Source organism: Amblyomma mixtum, chromosome 5 (assembly GCF_055824585.1).
Source record: "Amblyomma mixtum isolate Tamu chromosome 5, ASM5582458v1, whole genome shotgun sequence".
NCBI classification, from domain to species: Eukaryota; Metazoa; Arthropoda; class Arachnida; order Ixodida; family Ixodidae; genus Amblyomma; species Amblyomma mixtum.
The window spans coordinates 69,463,244-69,486,396 of record NC_143016.1 but is presented as its reverse complement, the minus strand read 5'-3'; the positions used below and the strand labels follow the sequence as shown (position 1 = coordinate 69,486,396).

General features: G+C 53.6%; 1 protein-coding gene and 5 non-coding genes across 6 annotated transcripts; all 6 read left to right on the top strand.

Moving 5' to 3' along the window:
• The first annotated feature begins 4,855 nt into the window (after nt 1-4,855).
• Nucleotides 4,856-6,377, top strand: LOC149342553 (uncharacterized). Its single transcript, XM_089542184.1, has one exon. It carries the CDS (start codon nt 5,029-5,031, stop codon nt 6,295-6,297), a length of 1,269 nt encoding a protein of 422 aa, XP_089398310.1. The 5' UTR covers nt 4,856-5,028; the 3' UTR covers nt 6,298-6,377.
• Nucleotides 6,378-18,394: 12,017 nt separating this feature from the next.
• Nucleotides 18,395-18,476, top strand: TRNAS-GCU (transfer RNA serine (anticodon GCU)). The gene has a single exon. It is a non-coding gene; the product is annotated as a tRNA-Ser (tRNA).
• Nucleotides 18,477-18,552: 76 nt separating this feature from the next.
• On the top strand, nt 18,553-18,634 carry TRNAS-GCU (transfer RNA serine (anticodon GCU)). The gene has a single exon. It is a non-coding gene; the product is annotated as a tRNA-Ser (tRNA).
• A 76-nt stretch (nt 18,635-18,710) lies between these two features.
• TRNAS-GCU (transfer RNA serine (anticodon GCU)) lies at nt 18,711-18,792 on the top strand. Its single transcript has one exon. It is a non-coding gene; the product is annotated as a tRNA-Ser (tRNA).
• A 76-nt stretch (nt 18,793-18,868) lies between these two features.
• On the top strand, nt 18,869-18,950 carry TRNAS-GCU (transfer RNA serine (anticodon GCU)). The gene has a single exon. It is a non-coding gene; the product is annotated as a tRNA-Ser (tRNA).
• A 76-nt stretch (nt 18,951-19,026) lies between these two features.
• TRNAS-GCU (transfer RNA serine (anticodon GCU)) lies at nt 19,027-19,108 on the top strand. Its single transcript has one exon. It is a non-coding gene; the product is annotated as a tRNA-Ser (tRNA).
• The last annotated feature ends 4,045 nt before the right edge of the window (nt 19,109-23,153 follow it).

Sequence of the window (23,153 nt, the reverse complement as noted above, 5' to 3'; positions counted from 1 at the left end):
TTGTCCTTGGTTGAACCTTGGGAAACAGAATAGCAACAGATTGACTTTGACACACTGACCTTGGCCGATTTGGACCAAAATCGATGTCCAACCATAATTTATCTACCATGCCCAACACGATGGTAATCTCCAAATTTGAAAGGCCATACTGCGCATGCGCGAGGAACAGTGACGTCACACGGCGCACAATGGCGCGCCGCCACCGTCGCTGCGCGGGTGACTCAGAGGTGCCGCCGCCGCTCTCGCCAGTTGCGCATGCGCAGTAACGGCGCATAGCTAGCGTGCCGGGGCCGTCACCGCTGCCGCGCGCTCTCCATCGTCTCTCTCTCTCTCTCTCTCTCTCTCTCTCCTCGTTGCTTTCGCAATCCTCCAGGTTTAACCAGAGCTAAACCACTTCCAATTTTTTTAGGATCCCAGAGGCAAGGCTACACTGCCATTCATTTCAAAACAGGGATCACGGAGTTCTTTTCGGTGTAGACGTCACGAGTCTGGATCTAGTTGCGGGACGGCGTCCTGAAGAAAGAGACACAGACGCAGACGCTGACCGAGGTTGAAAGAGCCCACTGACAATTGTCTCGAACCCACTGGAACGCCTCAGTCTGCACTTCGACCTCTGTAGACGCCGAGGAGGCAGCTATTGCCCTTTCAGTGACTCCAAGCCTGCGGTCTTCAACTACGCGGTTGGACGGGTTGCACCCCCAGCCATCGGCATCTTACGTTCACACACCGTCCCCTCTCGCCCCATCCAAATCATCTGGGTGCCCGCTCACGCGGCCCATCCTGGCAACGAGGCGGCTAATTCTATGCTCGCGATTCGACCGACCGAGCAAGCCCGCCCCCGCCGGGAATGGATACGCGCGACGCGCTCCTCACGTTCCATGATATTACTTTACACTACCGCCTCTCTTTGCCCCCTCCGCCCAAATTCCTTTCCCAGCAGCACCAACGCTTGTGGCGCCACCTTCAGGCCCACACCTTTCTCCCCCCCCCCCCCCCCCCCCCCCGCACGTCTTGCCCTCCTCCACCCCGGAGCGTACTCGCCGGCCTGCCGCTTATGTGACAGCCCAAGAGCCGACTACGCCCATATCTTTTATTGCGAAAGCAATACTACTCGCACTTTCAAGCCTTCGCGTGACCCGGCCGCAGTTACGTTTGACCTTTACCGGAGTGAATATGGGCGACCAACTCGCTCCTTCAGAGAGCCCGGCTGCAGTTATGGTGTGTGTTTGCAGCGCTGCGCACCTGTGGCGCTACTGCCCCTTTGACGTCATATACCTGCTGTAGATTGTTTTAAGCATGAAATGCTTTTAGCTCCCGTTGTCGGCAGTATGGTGACGTCACGCCGAGACCGAGAGCACTCATCCGGGCACTGAAACGAGAACATCCGGGCACCGTACGAGACTTAACGAGATTCAACGAGACTCTCTAAGCCCTCCTACGGAACCGGCATACAAGCGCCGGTTGCTCTTCAAACGAGTCACAAAAAATAACTGCTGCCAGTTTCTTCTCAATGTTATCAAGATATCAGTCGAGCTGTGCATTGATAATGCACGGAATTATAATTTCCGATTTCTAATAACTCGTGCAAAAAGCACATACATGCCACAATACACTTCGTTGTCATACGTGATCTGTTCCACACATCCGGGCACTGAAACGAGAGCATCCCGGCACCGTACGAGATTTAACTAGACTCTCTAAGCACTCCTACAGGACCGGCGTACAAGCGCCGGTAGCTTCGCCCCGAACGGGTGGTGGCGTTCCTCCCTTCCTGTACGGTGCGGTTCGGGTGTCCACCGAGATGACAGAGAATTACTGTGCCATTCCCTTTCCTCAAAAAGCGTTGCGTTCAAAGGGCAAGGCATCGTGCCGAACGGGTGGTGGCGTTCCTCCCTTCCTGTACGGTGCGGTTCGGGTGTCCACCGAGATGACAGAGAATTACTGCGCCATTCCCTTTCCTCAAAAAGCGTTGCGTTCAAAGGGCAAGGCATCGCCCCGAACGGGTGGTGGCGTTCCTCCCTTCCTGTACGGTGCGGTTCGGGTGTCCACCGAGATGACAGAGAATTACTGCGCCATTCCCTTTCCTCAAAAAGCGTTGCGTTCAAAGGGCAAGGCATCGCGCCGAACGGGTGGTGGCGTTCCGTGCACTGTCTGGCAGCGCTACAACACGCTGTCGCGTTCCACTCCTAAAGGCGAAGCTTAAGCTTCATTATTTAGCAGTTAATTAGTATGTAGTCATTAATCAGTAATTCGTCACTAATTATTAATTTGTCATTACTTCGTCATCAATTATGTGTGACGTAATCCAGTGCTGACATCACCAGTATCACATAGGCAAAGTGGTGCGGAAAACGCTTTCGCCTCTACGCACTTTAGACAGTTTCGAACGCGCTGCATATACATTATTGTCAGGCTTGCGTCTCGTGGTGTCCGCGTACGCTTCGTGTTATGCCCGTAAACATTTCATGCTTACTCTACTCTCGGTTACGGGAGAGGCAGACATTTTATTACGAAAGCAATACAACTCGCACTTTCAAGCCTTCGCGTGACCCGGCCGCAGTTGCGTTTGACCTTTAGCGGAGTGAATATGGGCGACCAACTAGCTCCTTCAGATAGCCCGGATGCAGTTACGCCGCGCAGCACACCTGTGGCGCTACTGCCGCTGTGACGTCATACCAGCTGTAGATTATGGGCGACCAACTCGCTCCTTCAGAGAGCCCGGCTGCAGTTACGGTGTGTTTGCCGCGCTGCGCACCTGTGGCGCTATTGCCGTTGTGACGTCATACCAGCTGTAGATTACGAGGGGGTACCCAAAAGAAACCGGACTTATTTTTGTTTGAACTTATTTGTTCACATTTTAAGCACAGACCTTCAATCTCCTTCAAAGTATTCCCCACTTGCAATGATACGCTTGTCGAATATTTCATTCCATTTTTCAAAACATTGTTTAAATGCATCTTTTGTGATGCTTGATAGTGCCTCCGTCGTTTTTTTCTTCACCTCAGCAACATCAGCGAAACGCTTTCCATTCACCTTTTTTTTTAATTCTAGGAAACAAAGGAAGTAGCACGGGGCAAGGTCGGGAGAGTATGAGGGTTGAGGAATAGCGGTCATGCCATTTTTGGTCCAAAATTGTCTTAGAGACAGGGCTGTGTGAGCAGGGGCATTGCCATGATGGAAAAACCAGTCACCCGACAGCCACAAATCTGGCCCTTCCACCGCACACTGTTGCCCACTCTTTTGAAAACATCCAAGTAGAAAGCCTAGCTAAGTGTCTGACCCTGCGGAACAACTTCTCAATGGACGACTCCTCTCACGTCGAAAAAACAAATCAGCATTGTTTTGAAGTTTGGTTTCACCTGGCGAGCTTTCTTGAGGCGAGGTGAATTTGAAGTTTTCCATTCTAATGATTGTTGCTTTGATTCAGGATTCGATTCAGGAACACTTGAGTTGTCCCCATAGCATCGTCTTTGTACGTCTTATTTTAAGAGTTTCCATTCAACTTTTTCCGAGCAAAAATCAGAATTTCATCGGCGCACGCTGTTCACGAAAATCAGCCATTGCAAAAACGACATTCACACAAAACAGTCGTCACTCTAAAATTCTGCCTAAACTAGCCTGACCTCCTTCAACGACGGCACTCGGCTTAATGACTCTGGAATGTTCGTTCTATGCGCTCCTAGTGGCAAAACGCGGTACCACAGAAGCTTTGCTGACAAAAAAATTTAGTCCGGTTTCTTTTGGGTACCCCCTCGTATGTTTTCTTTCTCTCAGTCGCAACAACATCAAAAACAAAATATAAAAAAAATTACCAAAGACGCTTTGGTGGTGGTGGAAAACGTTTTTAAGCATGAAATGCTTTTTGCTCTATTTTACAATATTATTTTTTGCGGCTTCAGATGGAGTCTTCCATCTTATCATCAGGGTCGGTTCCCCTAGTCCAGGGCTCCGCTGAGTCGTCGCGCAGCGGCGGCCGGTAGCCACGCGTGACCTGTAGACGCGGCGCACTGCGTTCCTTCAGTTGGAGGCGCTGCGCTTTTGCTTTCGCAACCTACCAGGCTTAACCAAAGCTAAGCCCGCGCCAAATTTTTATGCTGCTCAGCACACTTGCCCCCTGCCTCTTGGCACCTAAACAGTCCGCAGCAGTGGGAGGCTGCTTTGTCCAGCACCAAGCTGAATCTCCAACTTCGGTTGGTGACATGGGCAGAGGACGTCGCGACTAGGCACGGCCTGGACGCCACAACCAGCAGCCTGAAGGCCGCCCGCAATGCTGCTGCATAATTTTCGTTTTTTTAGGCCTTCCTCAATAAAGTTTTTCACCACCACCACCCCGGTTTATTCGGGTTGGTTGGTTGGTTGCGAAGGATGAAAAGGAAAAGTGCACGGGCCTGCCGACTGGCTCAAGCCGAGCCACCACCACCACCACGTGCAGATAGAAGACAGTTGAAAGATAAGAGGAAAGAGAAAAAGAGAGAGCAAAGACGCGCGTCGCAACAACCGCGTCCGCTTAAAAAAAACAAAAAAAAAAAGATAAGCGGCCGTAGCCCTCCCGGTTTATTCGGAGCGCGGCGCCTTAAATAGGCCCGCTAATACAGCGCCCCCTGAGGTGAGTAATAGGTGGTCTCCAAACCGAAACCACGATGCAACATATTTGATCGCAATTTTCTTAGGATGATCCCTTGCTCCCTGATTATATTTTAATCCGGTTCGGCGTATACTTTCCTTGATAATGTTAAATGTTAATTTCAATAGGTTAATAACGGATCCGAATAATTATGTTCCTGCGAATGTTGGCACTGTCTCGTTAGGGATTCTTCGTCGTTCTCGCTCACGCATTGACCGGCTATTCCACATTTCCTCTTTTTCGATGCGTGCATCGCGCGGCAGCCGCCACGTTCTGCTCCGGCTCGCAGCGCGTGCTCCACGTAGTGATCAAAATTTTTTCTATCGACCGCTCTTCATCGCCGTACGAAGGCGCCGTTCCCTGCTTTCGTGAGTCCTGATACCATAGACAAGCGCTCTCTAAACATGGCGGAGATGGGCGACCCACGGGCCGCCGTCTGCAACGAGTTCTCGCAGCGCCTAGAAGCCCTCAAGCCTATTCGAGACATGCCCACGCTGGAGGAGAACGATCGATTCGAGCTCAGCCCTCGTGAAGCCGAGCTCGCAGGTCGTGTTTGTGACGAAGACTGTGTCGTGGCCCTCGCATCTCCGGAGCAGAGGCGTCAGCTGTGTTTGACAACGATCCAGTGCGTAAGACCATCTCTCGCCATCATTGTCGGCCAGCGCATCGCCGAAGACGAAGACTTCCTCGGTTATCTGCAGATATTGCTTCCAGATGAAGTCCGTGTTGTGCCTTCTGTGGCGTCCTGGCCTCGAGACGGCTGCAAAGGCATATGCCTGGTAGAGCCTGACGTGCTGTGGACACTCCTGACGAATGGAGTTGTCACTACAAACGACCCCGACGTCCTCATCCTCCGAGACTTCGAGCACTACCTAGACTCTGGGCATGCCTACCGCAAGATCGTCGCCTGCTTCCAGGAGGCTCTTGGACAGAAATCATGCCCCTTAACACGGTTCTTGGCGATAGCTGACGAACTTCAGGTTTCCAGCCTGGACGGTCTCGAAAACGACCTGAAACGTTTGAGAACGCCCTTAAAGCTCACCTGCTGCATTGGAACACCTGTGAGGCCGCACTCCAAGGATGCTGCCATCGAAGTTTGCTTGCTTCAGATGGATTGGTCTGCGCAAGTAGGCGATATCGTGGCTTCCTCTGATGACCCTGAGGTACAGGAAGTAGGGACCACTCTACGGGAGCGTGGCGTCGTCGCGGCCCGTTGCCAAGCCGAGAAGATGCATGCCGCAAAGCCGAGAGCCGACTTGCAGCACTTCTTGCGTCAGAGCCAGACTTTGCTAACAAGAGTGAAGATCAACGCCCTTCTGGATCGTGCGCAAGGAAAGACGTTAGCTCTCACGAGCACGGTGTCCTTCCAGCGTGAACTGAAGGGATGTCTTCAGGGCAGAGAGTCTGTGCGGGTCGTCGACGGGCTTCATGACCTTGATCAGGAGCCGGAGTATGTCCTGGTCGCCACGACGGCAGACATACCGACACTGCAGCTGTACCAGTGGGACGCCGTGGTTTTCTGCGACTTGCCTTTTGGTGTCTCGTGCAATGCACTGTTGGAAAAGGCCAACCGCTCGGTGGCACTGGCTACTGAGCCCGACTGGAAGAAATGGAAGGAAGCGTTAGATCTGCACGACGACTTGGAGAGGCTTCTGCAGCGTGTGAACGAGTGAGCTCTTCTTTAAGAGTAAAAAAATAAACCTGTTTTTTTTGTTTAACTGATGTTTTGCAACTCGAAATTTGCTATTTTGCCCCTGGCGTGCTTAGTAAAGTGAATCAAAACCAAGCGCAGTGCTTTCGTCGTTCTGCTTAGCCCTCTAGCAGCTCTGTTCGTGCCAGGCTCGTCATAACCGGACTGTCATTGCTAGCCAATGACCAGTCCAGCTTGTGTATTTTCTAGCACTCTGTGTACGGTTCGTTTTTAAGCGAGTAGAGGTGGTGACGAATCGCGGCTACGGCCGCTTATCTGTTTTTTCAGCCAGCGTCCGCTTCGGTGGACGCAGTTGTTGCTGCGACGCGCGTCTTTTCTTGTTCTCTTTCCTCTGATCTTTTAACTCTCCTCCATCTGCACGTGGCAGCGGTGGCGGCTCGGCTGGAGCCAGTTGGCAGGCCCGTGCAATTTCCTTTTCATCCTTCTCTCAGTCGCAACAACAATTAAGCGAGTAGAGCTCGTTCAAAGCATTTACCTGGCTTGCCGACACCTCGCAAAATGGTACCATTTTGGTACTGTTTTCTATAAAAATTCAGGGGGGCACTTAGTTGACCTAAAGCACGGAGAGGCGAAAGCCTTAAGCGCGGTGTTGCTGCTAGTGTCACTGATGTGTGGTTACGATGTTAAGCTTCGCCTCTGAGTGTGGAAAGCGATAGCGTCTTGCAACGCTGCTAGGGAGTCCACAGAACGCCATCGCCCGTTCGGCTCTACGCCTTGCTCGTCGGTAAATTGGTTTTTGAGGAAAGGAAATGTATCTGTCTCGCATACCACGGTGGACACCTGAACCTCGCGGTAACGGGAAGGAAGGAAGATGGGAGTGAACAAAGACACCGTATTTACTAGACGCGCCTTTGTTCATTCCAAACCAACGAGCTGGCATGGCGGAGTGGTTAGCACGCTCGTCTCGCACTCCGGAGACCGGCGTTCGATTCCCGAACTCGACTAATTTCCTTCTCAAGTGTTATTTATTTATCTGGCCTGACTAGAAAGGTTAATTAAGCAGTGAACTAAACTCATTCCCGCTTACTTGGAGCATCACTGTCGATCCTTTTAATTGGTTGTATGGTTACTAGTCAAAAGTACAATTGGCCCCGTATGAAATTCGCGCACTGTGACGTCATGACCCATTCAGCCAATTGAAAAGCGTGATATTTCTGTCGACAACTCCTGTGGCTGCATTTGTTTTTCAGTCCCGGACTGTCCGGTACTACTTGCGGGCTCGAGTCCGGTATTTGTTTTTCTCGGGCAGCCCGAAAGCTCCGCCCACCTGCCTGCGTCGCCATGGCAACGCGTTCGCTTTTCGCCTATGGCAGTTCGCGGGCTACTTGGACTGCGGGGAGGCAGCAGACGACAGCTGCACGCCGCGCTGCCAGCCTTATTGAGACTGTGGTGGTGGAAAACATTTATTTACACATGCACTACTGGAGGTATTGCATGAGCTGACCCAGAGGGGGCCAGCCCTTACAAGTACTAGGTGGAGGTCCCTAGTTCGGGACCCCAGTGGCGTCGGCCGCCGCCCGGGCTCGCGCGACCAAGGCCCGTTGGGCCTGCAGGAGCAGCCGAGCAGGGTCGCCTCCCAGTCCTCCCGGGTTGGGTTGGGGTGAGGGGGGATAGCAGGGTTGGAGGGGCAGGCCCACACCATGTGGTAGATGTCCGAAGACTTCTCCGCACAGTGCGGACAGCTGCCCGAGAAAGAAGGGTCGAAGTGTTTGAGAGCTGCCGGGCACAGCAAAGTATTGGTATACAGGCGAAGCAAAAGCCGCTCCTCCGCCTTTGAGAGACCTTTACACGGGCGGGGATAAAGACCATGGCCAGATTGATAATGTAAAACAATGTCTTTAAAGGAGTAAGCGGGAGTGAATTCAAGTTCCTGATCGTCGGGGTCGGAGGGGAATGTCCGGTGAGAGAGCGCGCGGGCGGCGGCGTCAGCTGCCTCATTTCCCTCAAGGCCCATGTGAGCAGGAGCCCAAACGATACGCCGGTGCGCGGGGTCCCCGGTGTAGACGCTGTTTTGGAGAATGCGGTAGGCTAGATATGGTACCCAGCCCTGCTCGACGTTCCGACATGCCCCTCGCGAGTCGGAAATAATTGTTTTTGAATTGGAATCAGATGCAGCCAACGCAATGGCGACCTCCTCCGCGTGTGTTATGTCACGGGCTCGGAAAGTAAGGCCGTTCACTGTTTTGGATTGGTGGACGACTGCGGCAGTGTACCATCCCCCGTGGTGGGGGCCGGAGGCATCCACGTAGAATACGCCGGGTTTCGATCCATAGTGGCGGGCCAGGGCTTCCGCCCGCGCCAGGCGCCGGCCATTATGGTCTTCACGGTTCATGTTCGCGGGAAGAGGGCGCACGTGGAGGGCGCATCTCCACTGGGATGGAATACGTACGCGCTCTTCCATAAGAGTGGTGTGTTGGATGTGCAGTCGGGCAAGCAGGCGGCGACCCGACGATGTCTTTGAGAGACGTGTGTATTGGTTGGTCAAGTGGGCTTCTCGGAGCTCCCGAAATGTGTTCACCATGCCCAGCCCCAGGAGGCGCTTGTTGGAGGTGTTCACGGGGAGGCCCAGAGCTCGCTTAATAATTTTGCGGAGGATGACTTCGAGTGAATCCTCGTCTTGCTTCCGCAGGTGGAGGTATGGAGTCGAATATAGAATTCGACTGGTTACAAATGCATGCGCCAGCCGCAAGGCGTCCTTACATCGTAACCCCCCGCGCTTGTTAGAAACCCGGCGGACCAAGCGGCCCACCTGGTCCCCCACCTGACGGAGTTTGGCCAATGTTGTTTCTGACCGTCTGTTTTGATGTATGAAGAGCCCCAGTACCCGGACTTCGATATTTTCAGGAATTGGACCTGTCTCAAGAGACAATGAAATTTTGGCTGTGCACTTTGGTGAGGGGCGTATGTGCACAAATTCAGACTTTTGGGTGGAGCATTGGAGGCCGCAGCGGCGAGCATAACGGTCCACTATGGTCGCCGCCTCCTGCAGGTTGGCCTCAATGTCTCCAAGGGAACCCTGTGTAGCCCACAGGTTGATGTCATCGGCGTATAGCGCATGCTGCACACCGGCGACAGCGCCCAGCTGGGCCGGTAGGCGCATCATAGCCAAATTGAACAACAGGGGAGACAGCACCGCGCCCTGGGGTGTACCCCTCGTTCCTAAATGAAAAGGGCCATGTTCTTTATCCTGGACTCGAATGTAAGATTGTCTGTCGGTTAAAAATTGCCGAATGTATTGAAAGGCGTTTTTGCCGCAGTTAGTTTGAGAGAGGTGGGTGAGAATGATCTCGTGGGTAACGTTGTCGAATGCACCCTTCAAATCCAAGGCGAGTACGACCTTGTCATTGTGAGGGCATTCGACGGGGTCGAGGACATCCCGATTTAGTTGTAGCAGGACATCCTGTGCAGATCTTTGTGGGCGAAACCCGAACATGGTGTCTGCGAAAAGGTGTTTGGATTCCATGAACTCGGACAACCTGTCACGTACCATCGTCTCCATGAGTTTGCCCACACAGGAAGTCAGAGAGATGGGGCGGAGGTTGTCCGTGTTGATGGCCTTGCCAGCTTTAGGAATGAAGGTGACTAGGGCGGTCTTCCACTCGATGGGGAGTGGCACTTCCCCAAGCCAGATTGAGTTAATGTAATTCAATAAAGACAGGTATGCCAGGTCGGGGAGGTTGGCTAACAATTTGACTGTAATTTTGTCCCGACCCGGAGCGGTGCCGCGTTTCATTTTTGCCAGGGCCGCCCTCAGGTCGTGGAGCTGGAACGGTTGATCCAGCTCAACGTTCTCAGAACCTGCATAAGAGTACGCCGGCCCGCGGGGGTCCTGTGTGGTGCACAAGTACTGGTCCCGGAGCTTGTGCGCCAATTGAGTTGTGTTGCCCTGAAAGCTGTACGTGTATTGCTCTTTGGAGGTGTTTTTGAGTTTCCATGCGTGTTTGCGTTGGGTCAATTAGGGCGCGAAAGAGCCGCCACGTGTTCCGGCTGGACATTTGCCGCGCGGCCGTATTGCATCGGGCCACCCAGTTGGAGTCGGCGAGTTGGGCCGCATACTCAGCCGCTCGTTGAGTGAGCTCGGCGATGCGAGCTTTAAGTTTTCGGTTGTGCTTTTGCCGGCGCCACCGACGGACGAGGCAATGCCGGGCCTCCCAGAGGTGGAGCAGGTGGTTGTCCACATCCGAGACCGCCTCTGAGAGTTGAATTTGAGTCTCGGAGGAGCGAAGGCAAGAGACCAAATGTTGTGACCAAGACTGGTAGCCTTGCTCATGTATGGGTGTGGTAGTGTTATAATTTTGCCTGAACTTGGTCCAATCTGGGAGTCGGGCTTGCGTTGTTGGTCGTGCGAAAGGATGGGTCCTAATCATTATGTTCAGGAGGCAGTGGTCGCTGCCGAGGGTTTCCTCGGTGTTGACCCAGTCTGCATACTGAATGTTGCGGGTGAAGGTCAAGTCCGGACAGGTATCCCTAGTCACGGAGTTGCCTATACGAGTTGGATGGAGGGGGTCAGTGTGAAGAGTGAGGCCCAGCGTTGACGCAAGCTCCGCCAACTTGCGTCCCCGCTTCTAACAGGTGCATGCGTGATTGTAAAACAAGGGTCTTCGTGAACCTTTTAATTATTGGTCTGATGAGTAGCAAGGCTTTGCTGCGGCCAGAATTGTCTTATGCATAATGGTTTCGGTATCGCGCGGCAGCTCTGGAAACATCGATCTGTAATTTGAGAACTCTCCTTTCGTGTTTACTGCAAATTTTCGGTACACGCGCAGCAGACTGCAGGTAAAGTTACCCGCCTCTTCATACTCCTGATAGGCGCTGCAGTGACACATGCATCCAGAATTCAGATATAATGAGCTTGCAAAAGACAAGCGCCGGGTTATTGCGCAAATTTCGAACGACGTCAGCTATTGTTTTCTCCTTCATAAGCCCATCAGACCCGCAGACCTACCGCCCGAAGAACTGCTGAAGCTTGCAGGTTCGCAAAAGTGGGAGACCCTGCTGGCCAGCTCTCATCCAGAAGTACAAGTCCGGGTCACAGCACGAGCCCCAGAGGCTCATGAAGGCACCGGCTGAGGGCCGTCTGGTGGGCTCGACAGAACCCACCACTCCCAGTGCCGATAATAAAGTATTATGACTGACTGACTGACTGCATCGACTGTAGGTCAATGGCCTTTCCCATATCCCTCCAGTTAATCACATCCCGTGCCAGCTGCGGTCACCAGCAAACTTCCTAATCGTGTCCGCCCACCTGGCTCTGCTGCCCTCTGCTGCGTTTGCTCTCTTGAAATCCACTGTGTTGCCCTATGCAACCCCCGGTTGTCTGCTCTTCACTTTACACGCCCTGTCTATATCAATTTCCTCTTTTAGTGCAAAAACACTCTTTCGCTAACAATCCTGAAAAAGCCGAGATCTGTCTGAAGTCTCTCAGATACCTGTAGAAATACAATAAATGTTGCCGCGACTGGGTTTCGAACCCGTGATGGCGCGAACAGATCGGCTTTGCTGGCCACTGCATGAGAGCACTATGCTATCGCGGCAGCCGATCACGCGTCATGTAGAAAGGAGGCTTCAGGACTTTTAAATTTCCTCCAAGACTCGAATCTTTAGTCCAGATGGTGACGGCAGGAGTTGACAATTTACTATTATTGGTGATTGTGGGCATGACGACGTATATAAGCCAGGTCTCGGGTATGTGCCTGATTTGTGGAGCGTATTTAACATTTAAGCGTAGCTACGGTGAAGCAATTTCCAGAGAATCCGCGAGGCTAATCCCACCTGTAGCTTGCAACGGCCCTAACTCAACTGCACGTCGTCGTGCGCAGGCAAACTCATGGAAAAGGCAGTCCACACCCGTCTCTCCAACTATCTTGAGGACAACGAGCTACTCCCACACACGATGTTTGGGTTCAGGGCACACTTGCCCACCCATGATGTGCTTCTGCAAATCAAACGCGAAGTGATTGATCCCTCACGCACAAACAGTAACCGAGCGCTTCTAACACTTGACCTCAAGAGAGCATTTGAGAATGCCAAACACTCCACAATCCTCAACAACCTCCACAGCATGAACTGTGGACAGCGAGTCTACTCGTACATCTGCGATTTCCTTACGGACAGAACCGTCAACATCAGCGCCGGCACAAAACACACAACGCAAGTGAAGATGGGCACGAGAGGCACTCCGCAAGGAACAGTACTATCACCACTTCTCTTCAACATTGCACTCCTAAATCTCCCACCTCTTCTCAATCAGGTACAGGGCATACGACACGCCCTGTACGCTGATGATATAACCATCTGGACAACCACGGGAAGTATGGGAATGATTGAAGAACAACTACAAACAACGGCGACAACTGTTCAAAATTATGCCCGGGCGTGTGGACTAACGTGCTCACCCGAAAAATCCGAACTCATAGTCTTCCGTCAACGCAAGAATCAAAACACCATTGTTGAGGGTTTGCGGGGTCGCAGCGGAGCACCAGACAGAGACGACCAGCGTGGCAGGCTTCTAGTTCCGAACTGCCCGTGCCGGGCGTGCGCCACGAGCACGCGCTGTCCGAATTTATTCTCTTTCTAGCGCGCGCTGTATCGCCGATCTTAGCGCCGGCGCTTTATAGCGTCGCCGGGCGCTATAGGGCCCCCCGCCTAGACGGAACGGCGAAATGTACGCGCCGACGGGGCAGAGATGGATTATCCACAGCGGCAAGCAGGTCTGCAGGTGGGCCGGCAACATCTGAGGGGAGCTCCTGGGGAGGTGTCTCGAGGTACGCTGGTTTGAGTCGGTCGAGGGAGACGACCTCTTGACGACCATCGAGCAGGATTGTCGCTGACTTTGTCGTCCGGGTGAGGACGCGGTACGGGCCATCGTATGAAGGGGTAAGAGGCGCCTTTACAGCGTCTCGCCTGAGAAAAACGTGCGTCGAGGAAGCAAGGTCCGGGTGCACAAAGACTTGATGGGCAGTTGAGCGAGGCGGCACTGGGCGCAGGTGCTGGAGACAGTCCTGTAGGCGGTGAAGGTATTGCAGGGGTTGGGACGAGGGAGCCGACGGTACGAACAAGTCTCCGGGAAGCCGCAGGGAGGTACCGAAGACGAGTTCGGCCGCCGAACAGCCAAGGTCACGACGCAGGACGGCGCGAAGGCCTAGGAGCACCATAGGGAGGTGATCTACCCAGTGCTCGCGATCCAGGCGCGCAGTAAGGGCAGCCTTGAGCTGGCGATGGAACCGCTCGACCATGCCGTTGGCACAGGGATGGTACGATGTGGTGCGACAGTGTTTAGTGCCGAGAAGCCGGGTGAGCGAAGTGAAGAGGGCGCATTCGAACTGGCGGCCGCGATCCGTGGTAACAATGCCGGGGCAGCCGAAGCGGGAAACCCACGTCGAAACGAAGGCTCTGGCAACTGTTTCCGCAGTAATGTCCGGAATGGGCACGGCTTCGGGCCAACGGGTGAAGCGGTCGACCATCGTCAGAATATACTTGTAGCCCTGAGAAGGGGGAAGCGGTCCAACCAGGTCGATATGAATATGGTCAAAGCGTGATCCAGGCGGCAGGAAAGACTGAGGGGGAGTCTTGGTATGGCGTGTCACTTTGGTGGACTGGCAAGCAAGGCACAAGCGGGCCCACTGGCGAACGTCGGTGTTAATGTTCGGCCAGACGTACCGCTGGGTAACGAGGCGCTGCGTGGCCCGAATGCTAGGATGGCAGATGTCGTGAAGGGAATGGAAAATGGCACGACGAAAGGCCTCTGGGATGAACGGTCGCGGTAGAGCCGATGATATGTCGCACCAGAGTGATCCGGACACAAACGGATGAGGCACGAGCTGCAGACGGAGTGCTCGAGGGTGGTCACGCAGGGCGTGCAGCTCAGGGTCTTCAAGCTGTGCCCGCGCCAGGGAGGGCCAGTCCACAGCAGGTGGAGACACGCCGATGGTGGAAATGCGTGAAAGTGCATCAGCTGCCTCGTTGTCGGTGCCTTTGATATGTCGAATATCGGTTGTGAACTCCGATATGTAGGCCAGCTGACGAAGTTCACGGGCGACGTACTTCGAAGAGTTCGTACGGAACACATACACCAGAGGCTTATGGTCCGTGAGAACGTAAAACGGCTGGCCCTCCAAGAAGTGGCGATAGTGCTGGATCGTGGAGTAGATAGCAAGCAGCTCACGGCCAAATACGCTGTAGCGAGTCTCAGCAGGCTGGAGCTTCCGAGAGAAGAAACCCAGTGGGTGCCACTCGGAGTCAATTTTCTGCTGGAGAACCGCGCCAATGGCCACGCTGGAAGCATCCACCATGATGCGAGTGGGCGCGGAAGTCCTAGGGTGGATGAGGACGACTGAATCGGCGAGGGCTTGTTTGGCAGCCGTGAAAGCGGCCTGAGCTTCGGGAGACCAGGAAATCGCAGAGGATGAGGACTTCGTGGTGCGGAGAAGGTCAGTCAAGGGGTGAAGAAGCTCGGCGCAGTGTGGGATAAAGCGCCGTGAAAAATTCACTAGGCCCAGGAACTCGCGGAGCTTGCGTAGGGTTGTTGGTGCTGGGAAGTCCTTAACGGCCTGCACGTGAGAAGGCAATGGACGAATTCCCAGCGCCGAGATGTGGTGGCCCAAGAACTCGAGCTCAGAAGAGCCGAAGACACATTTCTGGGCATTGACGACCAAGCCAAACTCTTGGAGGCGTTGAAAGAGTTCCCGGAGGTGACGCTCGTGGTCCTGTGGAGTACGACTCGCGACGAGGATGTCATCGATGTAGGCGAATACCGCCGGGAGACCACGCGTCACTTCAGCGATGAATCTTTGGAAAGTTTGAGCTGCGTTGCGTAGCCCAAAAGGCATGCGCACGTACTCAAACAGTCCGAAGGGTGTAGTGATGGCCGTCTTCGGAATATCGGCCGGCTCAACAGGGATTTGGTGGTACGCCTTGACAAGGTCCACTTTACTAAAGATCTTGCAGCCATCCAGATGTCCAGTGAAGTCTTGGATGTGTGGAAGGGGATAGCTGTCGTGGACCGTGTGAGCGTTGAGAGCCCGGTAGTCGCCACACGGACGCCAGTCACCCGGTTCTTTCTTGGGCACCAGATGGAGTGGTGAGGCCCAACTACTGGATGAAGGGCGAATAATACCCAACTGGAGCATGTGGTCGAATTCCCGTTTTGCAATAGCCAGACGCTCACCGAAGAGGCGGCGCGGGCGAGCTGCGACAGGTGGACCACGCGTGACAATGTGGTGGGTGATACCGTGCTTGGGTGGCTGATGTAGATTACAAGGCTTCGTGACCTCGGGAAAGTCTGCGAGGACTTGAGCATACGGGCATGACGGAAGCAGAGTTCGGATTCCAGTGGAAGCGACAGCTGATATAACGCCAGTGATGGAAAGGCGCGTCTTGCTGTCGATGAGGCGATGGTGACGCATGCTGACGTCCAGATCAAAATGCGTCAGGAAGTCTGAACCGAGGATAGGTTGATGTACATCGGCGACGATGAAGACCCATCGAAACGTGCGCCGTAGGCCAATGTCCAGAGTGAGGGATCGGAGACCATACGTTGCGATGGAGGTTGAGTTGGCCGCACGAAGAGTAGGTCCATGTGACTTGGAAGCACGGTCTGCTTTGGAGGCCGGCAGTACGCTGACTTCGGCACCAGTGTCGATGAGGAAGCGCAGGCCAGAAATGCGATCCATGACGACGAAAAGGCGGCCAGGTTGAAGAGCGAGGTCACACGCCGCCGTCAGTGATCTCGCTGCGCGTTTCCCGACCAGTTGCATGGTGGAGTGCAGCGGCGAGCGTTGTGCTGGAAAGTTCGGTGATACCAGCAGAGACGCGGACGGCGAGGACTGGACGAGTGCGGACCACTCGGGGAAGACGAACGGCGGCGAGGTGTTGAGGATAAACCGTGCGAGGCATGAGAGGACGTCCGAAGGGCATCGATAGAAGCGGCCAGCTGATCGATCCGGGCCTCTAACCGTGAAATGGCGGCGGTCTCCGGTGGAGAAGAGAGGGCGGTGACGGAAGGAGAAGCCGCGTCGTGGACTCGATCAGCGAGCTGGGCGAGGCGGTCAAGGGTCAAGTCGCCCGCAGCAGCCAAGACGAGGCGGGTGGACTGCGGCAAGCGTTGTAGGAAGAGCTGCCGCAACAGTGCGCCGTTCGGGTCTGCATTGGTTTCGCCCAGGAGCTGCCGCATGCTATTGAGTAACTGGGAGGGGCGGCGGTCTCCAAGCTCTTCGTAGGTGAGCAGCTGCTGGAGGCGCGCACTCTCTGACGCCGTGGTGCGGTCCAGGATGCCCTGCTTTAGTCGCTGGTACGGGGTATCGCCCAAGGGTGCAGCGATGATGTCCGCTACCTCTTGAGCCACCTCCGAAGGCAGGTTGGAAAGCAAATGACGAAACCGAGATGCCTCCGAGGTGACGTGGTGCAGATGGAAGACGGCTTCCACTTGGGCGAACCAGGTCTGCGGACACTTGGGCCAGAATGTTGGTAGGCGGAGCTGGAGAGCTGCGACGTCCCGTGGGCGCAAGGTAGCGTCAGGCGGAAGGCCGCCTGAGGGCGGTAGGTTGCTGGGGTCGGTCATGTCTTAGGCCGGAGTCACCACTGTTGAGGGTTTGCGGGGTCGCAGCGGAGCACCAGACAGAGACGACCAGCGTGGCAGGCTTCTAGTTCCGAACTGCCCGTGCCGGGCGTGCGCCACGAGCACGCGCTGTCCGACTTTATTCTCTTTCTAGCGCGCGCTGTATCGCCGATCTTAGCGCCGGCGCTTTATAGCGTCGCCGGGCGCTATACCATCAACATCCGCGTAGACAACTCACCCATCAAGGAAGTTCAGACCCTGAAGATACTGGGTCTGTACATAAATAACAACGGCAACAACCTTCTTACCCTCCAGAAACTACGGCTCGTGAGCGAGCAAGTCGCCAGGATGATCGCCAGGATAACGACGCGCAAATCAGGGATGCGAGAAGACGATACTCTGCGACTGGTGCAGGCTTTCGTTGTAAGCCGCGTCGTCTACGTAGCGCCCTACCTCCGCCTTAAGAAGCGTGACATCAAAAACCTCGACATCATAATCAGAACAGCCTACAAGAAGGCCCTGGGACTCCCTCTTGCGACATCGACGGACCGGCTCTTGCGACTGGGTGTGCACAACACGATCGATGAGCTGATAGAGTTAATTACAAAGACAGTTTGTCTTTGTCCTAGTTTTATGCGCTAGTCTTTTAATTAACTATGACACACCAACTAGCCCAGCTTTCCGCCTTGAGAGCTGATAGAGGCACACCTTACGGCGCAGGTGGTACGGCTCTCCACAACTCGAACTGACCGACAAGTCTTGAGTGATTTAAACATCAATTGCCCCCGACAGCTAGACACCAAAACCGACATCCCAGCCTCATGGAGAGGACAACTCAAGACAGCTCCACTACCCAGGAATATGCACCCCGATCAGTGCATCAAAAGTGCACCCCATCAGTGCACAAAAGTCACGAAAGGAGACGCGTATAACTAAATCCCTGGGTCTGTGGACACCCCAATCGCGCTTTGAGCTACGTGGCGGTAGTGACAAAGAGATGTTCTTTGCATCCATCCGTTCGCGTTGACAACGTTATGGCAGGAACTCGGCAATGAATAATAAGGGAAAGGGGATGATGATCGTATGCCACTATATATGATAAGGCTGCTAGGCCTTTTAGCACATGGTGATCTAATATGGCATCTGGGCACGGTAATGAGGATGCTAGACCTTTAAAGTCATATTTTTAAAAATCCATCAGCGACGCCATTGCGAGGCTGAAGACACAGCAACCTAAAACCGAATGGCCTGCAGGGTTGATGTTGTGTAACGCTCTGAGTCTAAATGTGTCTTCCCTATGCCGTTGTTTTTTCGTATCTAGAATTGGCAATACAAAAAAAACGAGGTGGCCGAGAGATGTAGGTGATGATCTGCTAATCATTTGAGCTTTGGACACGTGGGTTGAAATGGGGTTGAAATCGCAACTCCTACACTCATTTACTCTTTTCAGCTCGGCAGCTTTCTGAGCCTACTGGCTGCCAGCTGAGGCTGCACTGCATACACGGGCGAGGTGGCCGAGAGGTTAAGGCGATGGACTGCTAATCCATTGGGCTCTGCCCGCGTTGGTTCGAATCCCATCCTCGTCGAACGTTGTTTTTACTTTTCCTGCTCGGCAGCTTTGTTAGTCTACTGGCTGCCAGCTGAGGCTCCACTGCATACACGGGCGAGGTGGCCGAGAGGTTAAGGCGATGGACTGCTAATCCATTGGGCTCTGCCCGCGTGGGTTCGAATCCCATCCTCGTCGAACGTTGCTTTTACTTTTCCTGCTCGGCAGCTTTGTCAGTCTACTGGCTGCCAGCTGAGGCTCCACTGCATACACGGGCGAGGTGGCCGAGAGGTTAAGGCGATGGACTGCTAATCCATTGGGCTCCGCCCGCGTGGGTTCGAATCCCATCCTCGTCGAACGTTGTTTTTACTTTTCCTTCTCGGCAGCTTTGTCAGTCTACTGGCTGCCAGCTGAGGCTCCACTGCATACACGGGCGAGGTGGCCGAGAGGTTAAGGCGATGGACTGCTAATCCATTGGGTTCTGCCCGCGTGGGTTCGAATCCCATCCTCGTCGGACGTTGTTTTTACTTTTCCTGCTCGGCAGCTTTGTCAGCCTACTGGCTGCCAGCTGAGGCTCCACTGCATACACGAGCGAGGTGGCCGAGAGGTTAAGGCGATGGACTGCTAATCCATTGGGCTCTGCCCGCGTGGGTTCGAATCCCATCCTCGTCGAACGTTGTTTTTACTTTTCCTGCTCGGCAGCTTTGTCAGTCTACTGGCTGCCAGCTGAGGCTCCACTGCATACACGGGCGAGGTGGCCGATGATTCTGCTTCCGGCCACGCCAGTGAACGGACGCAGGATGCAGGGCTCCGATGGACCGGCTTCAGCGGCCGTGTCTGGCCGCGGTGACAGGGCCAATACAGGAAAATACTTACCAGGTTGTTTTGCCAGCACTGCCTACAGGTCGGTTCGTTTTGAATACGGTTTTTTTGCACGCCGATATCAGGGCCCGCCCGTACCGGGTGGAAGATTTCCGCGACACTTTAGCAGAGCAGTCGCTGCTCCCCGATGTTATCGCAATGGGGGCGCATCGGATGAGCCACGTCTGTGCCGTCACTTTCAAGGATGCTGAAGCGGTGACCAAGATTATTAGTGTCGGTGAGCTGGTAGTGAAAAAAGGCCGCTGCTTGGTGATTGACCCGGCCAACCAAGACGTGCGACTGAAACTTCACTGGCTGCTACACAACGTGCCAGACGAGGATGTTCGGGCTGCCTTTGCGCCGTACGGAAAAGTGACGGAAGTTGCCCGCGAGCGCTGGCGCGTGAGTGGTATGTCAGAAAAAGGCTCGACTACTAGACTCGTCACGTTGAAGTTGAGAGCTGGCGTGAAGCTGGACGATCTGCCGCACCAGCTGAACGTTAGCGGTGAGCTGGCGCTCGTTGTTGTGCCGGGCAGACCACCGTTGTGCCTACGCTGTCGGAGTACGGGGCACATCCGTAAGGAATGCCGAGTCCCGCGTTGCGGAGCCTGTCGACGGTTCGGCCATGAAGACGGTCAGTGTGCCCGCACTTACGCGAGCATTACCGGCCCCGGTACAAGAGTAGACTCGTCTGAGTTGCTGATGGACGAGGCTGATGCGGACGATGCAGCCCGTGCAGACGGGCAACCAGCAGCGAGGGAAGGGCCGTCGCTTACGGTTTTGACGAAGCAGAAGGTGACGTCAAGTGAGGTACCGGCGAGTGTAGTACTAGTTCAGGTTGCCTTTCAACAGGATGGCGATGGCGCGCCGAAGGGCGCGACAGAAGCCGCGGCCGAAGCTCTGGACAGCGCTGAACCTGCCAACACCGAAGGCATGGACTTCACTGAGGAGGCTGGCACCCTAACGGCTGGAAAACGCTGCCGCGAGGAAAGCGCCGGCGAAAAGACGCATCTTGATGGTGGCAGCGACGAACCGCCGTCGAAGGCCCCGGGAATCCGGCGTCCGATGTTGAAGCCGCGGCCGAACGTCATGGCCGAGACAAGGCAGGCGGGGAAACCGCCTCCATAGTTCGGAAATGTGCATTTGTGCTGTTTTTTTTCTTGCTTTTCTTTTTTTCCTTGTTTTCTTTTTTTTTTTTGGTGGGGAGTGGTACCCATCAGACTGTGTGCGCGGATCTGGAACTGCTGGCGAAGGAATTACCCATGGGTTCCCGACGCCTGCACGCGGATATCTGGAAAGGCGACACCGTACATGCACAGTGAGTTTAAGAATACTGCTCGGCTGACTATGAGGGGTACTGTGGGACTCAAGTCTCCTTTTCATAGGGCATGGCGATGAAACTAGACACAGCTTTACATGTAGCAACTTTGAATGTGAGAGGCCTTGGTGCACGACGGCGTCAGTGCCAGCTTAACCGCCTGCTTGCTGAAAACGCGCTTGACATAGTTGCAGTCCAAGAGACTAAGATCGAAAGTGAGGAATCCACTGATCGCATGGTGTCCACCTTTCGTGCAGCCTTTAACGTTTGTGTTTGCCATTCCGTTGGCACCTCGGGTGGGTGCGTATTATTTGTCCGAAATAATTTAGGCATCACTGTCGAGTCGGTTTTTTCTTGCCCTAGTGGACGGCTTATTGTTGTAGATTTTTCTTTTGCCAGTTTATGTTGGCGCATTATATGTGCGTATGCTCCAAATATTGAGTCTGAGCGTTTTGATCTCTTTACCCGTTTGGAGCCCTACCTTGTTTGCGACCGAGTGTTGTTGCTGTTGGGAGACTTTAATTGTGTGTGTGCCGCTAATGATCGAGTGAAGGGTACGCCTGTGCATGATAAGAGTGCTCAATTGCTTCAATCTCTGGCTTATGATAATAGCTTAGAGGATATTGGCAGTATATTTACCGAAGGGAATCGACCTCAGTTCACTCATTTTCAACGTAATAGTCACGCCAGGTTGGACAGAATTTATGCATCCATAGTTCTCGTGTCTCTTTGCACGAGTTGCAAAGTTATACCTGTAGCTTTTAGTGATCATTGCCTAGTGATCGCAAGTTTCGGCATAAAGCAAAGAAAGACAAAATTTAACTGGAATCTCTGGAAATTTAATGTAAAGCTTTTAGAGGACGAGGAATTCGTAACTGATATTGCGGATGGAATGCAGAAGCTGCTTGAGGAGCGACCCAGCGTTGTTGTGGTTCAGTGGGAAGATTTCAAGGAGTGGATAAAAAGAAGGGCCATTGAAAAAAGTTGCTTGAAGCGATACGAAGAAAAAGCAGCTCGCGAACAACTGCAATTTTTAATAGGCATGGAGAGCTCCGAGCCTGGGAAGTATTCCAAGGACCTAAAGGAGGTGAAAAGCCTGCTCGAACGCTTAGACACTGAAATGTATAAAGCTGCCGTTATACGCGCAAGGACACAGAAACTGTGGGCTGGTGAAACTCTGACGAAGCGAGCTTTGTGTAACGAAAAGCGTTATGCTTGCCAAAACGAAATCAGGCAGATAAGGAACGGAGATGAAGTCACGAGTGACGCTTTTACAATCAAGCAGCTATTTGAAGAGCAGTACATTGAGCTTCTTGGTCATACGCGTGACATGAATGAGGCCTTCCTGGTTGGCTTTTTGCCTCTCCTGCCGAGACTTCAGGACGAAGTAAAGGAGCGTCTTGAGCAGACCATAACTGCAAAAGAAATAGAGACTGCAATCGAAGACCTGCAAGCGGGAAAAGCTCCAGGACCTGATGGAATAGGGGACGAATTTTACAAAGCATTTAAGCCCACAGTCGCTCAGTTACTGCTAAGAGTTCTAGATGAAGCTTACGAAAGAAAACAAGTGCCACTCTCATTCACCACGTCGTACATAGTGTTGATTCCGAAATCAGATGTCCCAGAAAAGAGGTTGTTGGTGGGGAACTATCGCCCGATAAGCCTCACCAACATGGACTATAAATTGTACATGAAGGTTTTAGCAAAGAGATTGCAGAGCATAATTACGAAATTGATTGGGCCGCACCGGACTTGCGGAATCAAAGGTAGGAGTATCGCCACAAATGTGCACGTCGCCCGGACCGTGATGGAATGTTGCGATGTGCTCGGGGACCGCATCACTATGATGCAACTAGATCTGGCAAAAGCCTTCGATCGCGTTTCCCATGATGTCATTTTCAGCATTTTGGAGCACGCTAATGTAGGCCGTATTATTGCAGAAGGTGTCAAGATGGCATATGCAAACTGCACCACGCTCATTATTGTTAATGGTGACCTCACAGACAGGATAGCAGTTCATTCGTCGGTAAGGCAGGGATGCCCGCTATCGCCTCTGCTGTTTGCGGCCTACTTGGAGCCACTGTGCTTAGCTATCATCAAAAGTGAGAGCATCACGGGCTTTCGAGTGCAGTCGACTCACGTCAAAATCCTTGCTTATGCGGACGATATTGCGGTATTCTGTTCAGACAGAGGCAGCATTACCGAGGTGATCAGCACGGTGGATAAATTTTGCAAACAAACGGGGTGTCTCATAAACTGGGACAAAAGCTCTGGCTTTTGGCATGGCGACTGGGAAGCGATGCCTGAACACTTTTCCAGGATGCGATGGTCGTCTTTGCCGACGCAATATCTCGGCGTCCCCCTAGTGCATTATCGCGATGCAAGTGAACACTGGAATGAGGATATGTCAAGGGCGAGGGAGAAAGCAGATGCCTGGAAAGGGAGGCAGTTATCAATGTTTGCGCGAGCCTCCGTCTGCAATTTTTTCCTTGTATCCAAAATATGGTATTTGATGAATGTGCTGTGCGCATCTCGGGC

Bases quoted from the DNA above. Each gene is read 5' to 3' on its own strand.
- LOC149342553 (XM_089542184.1), top strand. From the start codon at position 5,029: ATGGCGGAGATGGGCGACCCACGGGCCGCCGTCTGCAACGAGTTCTCG.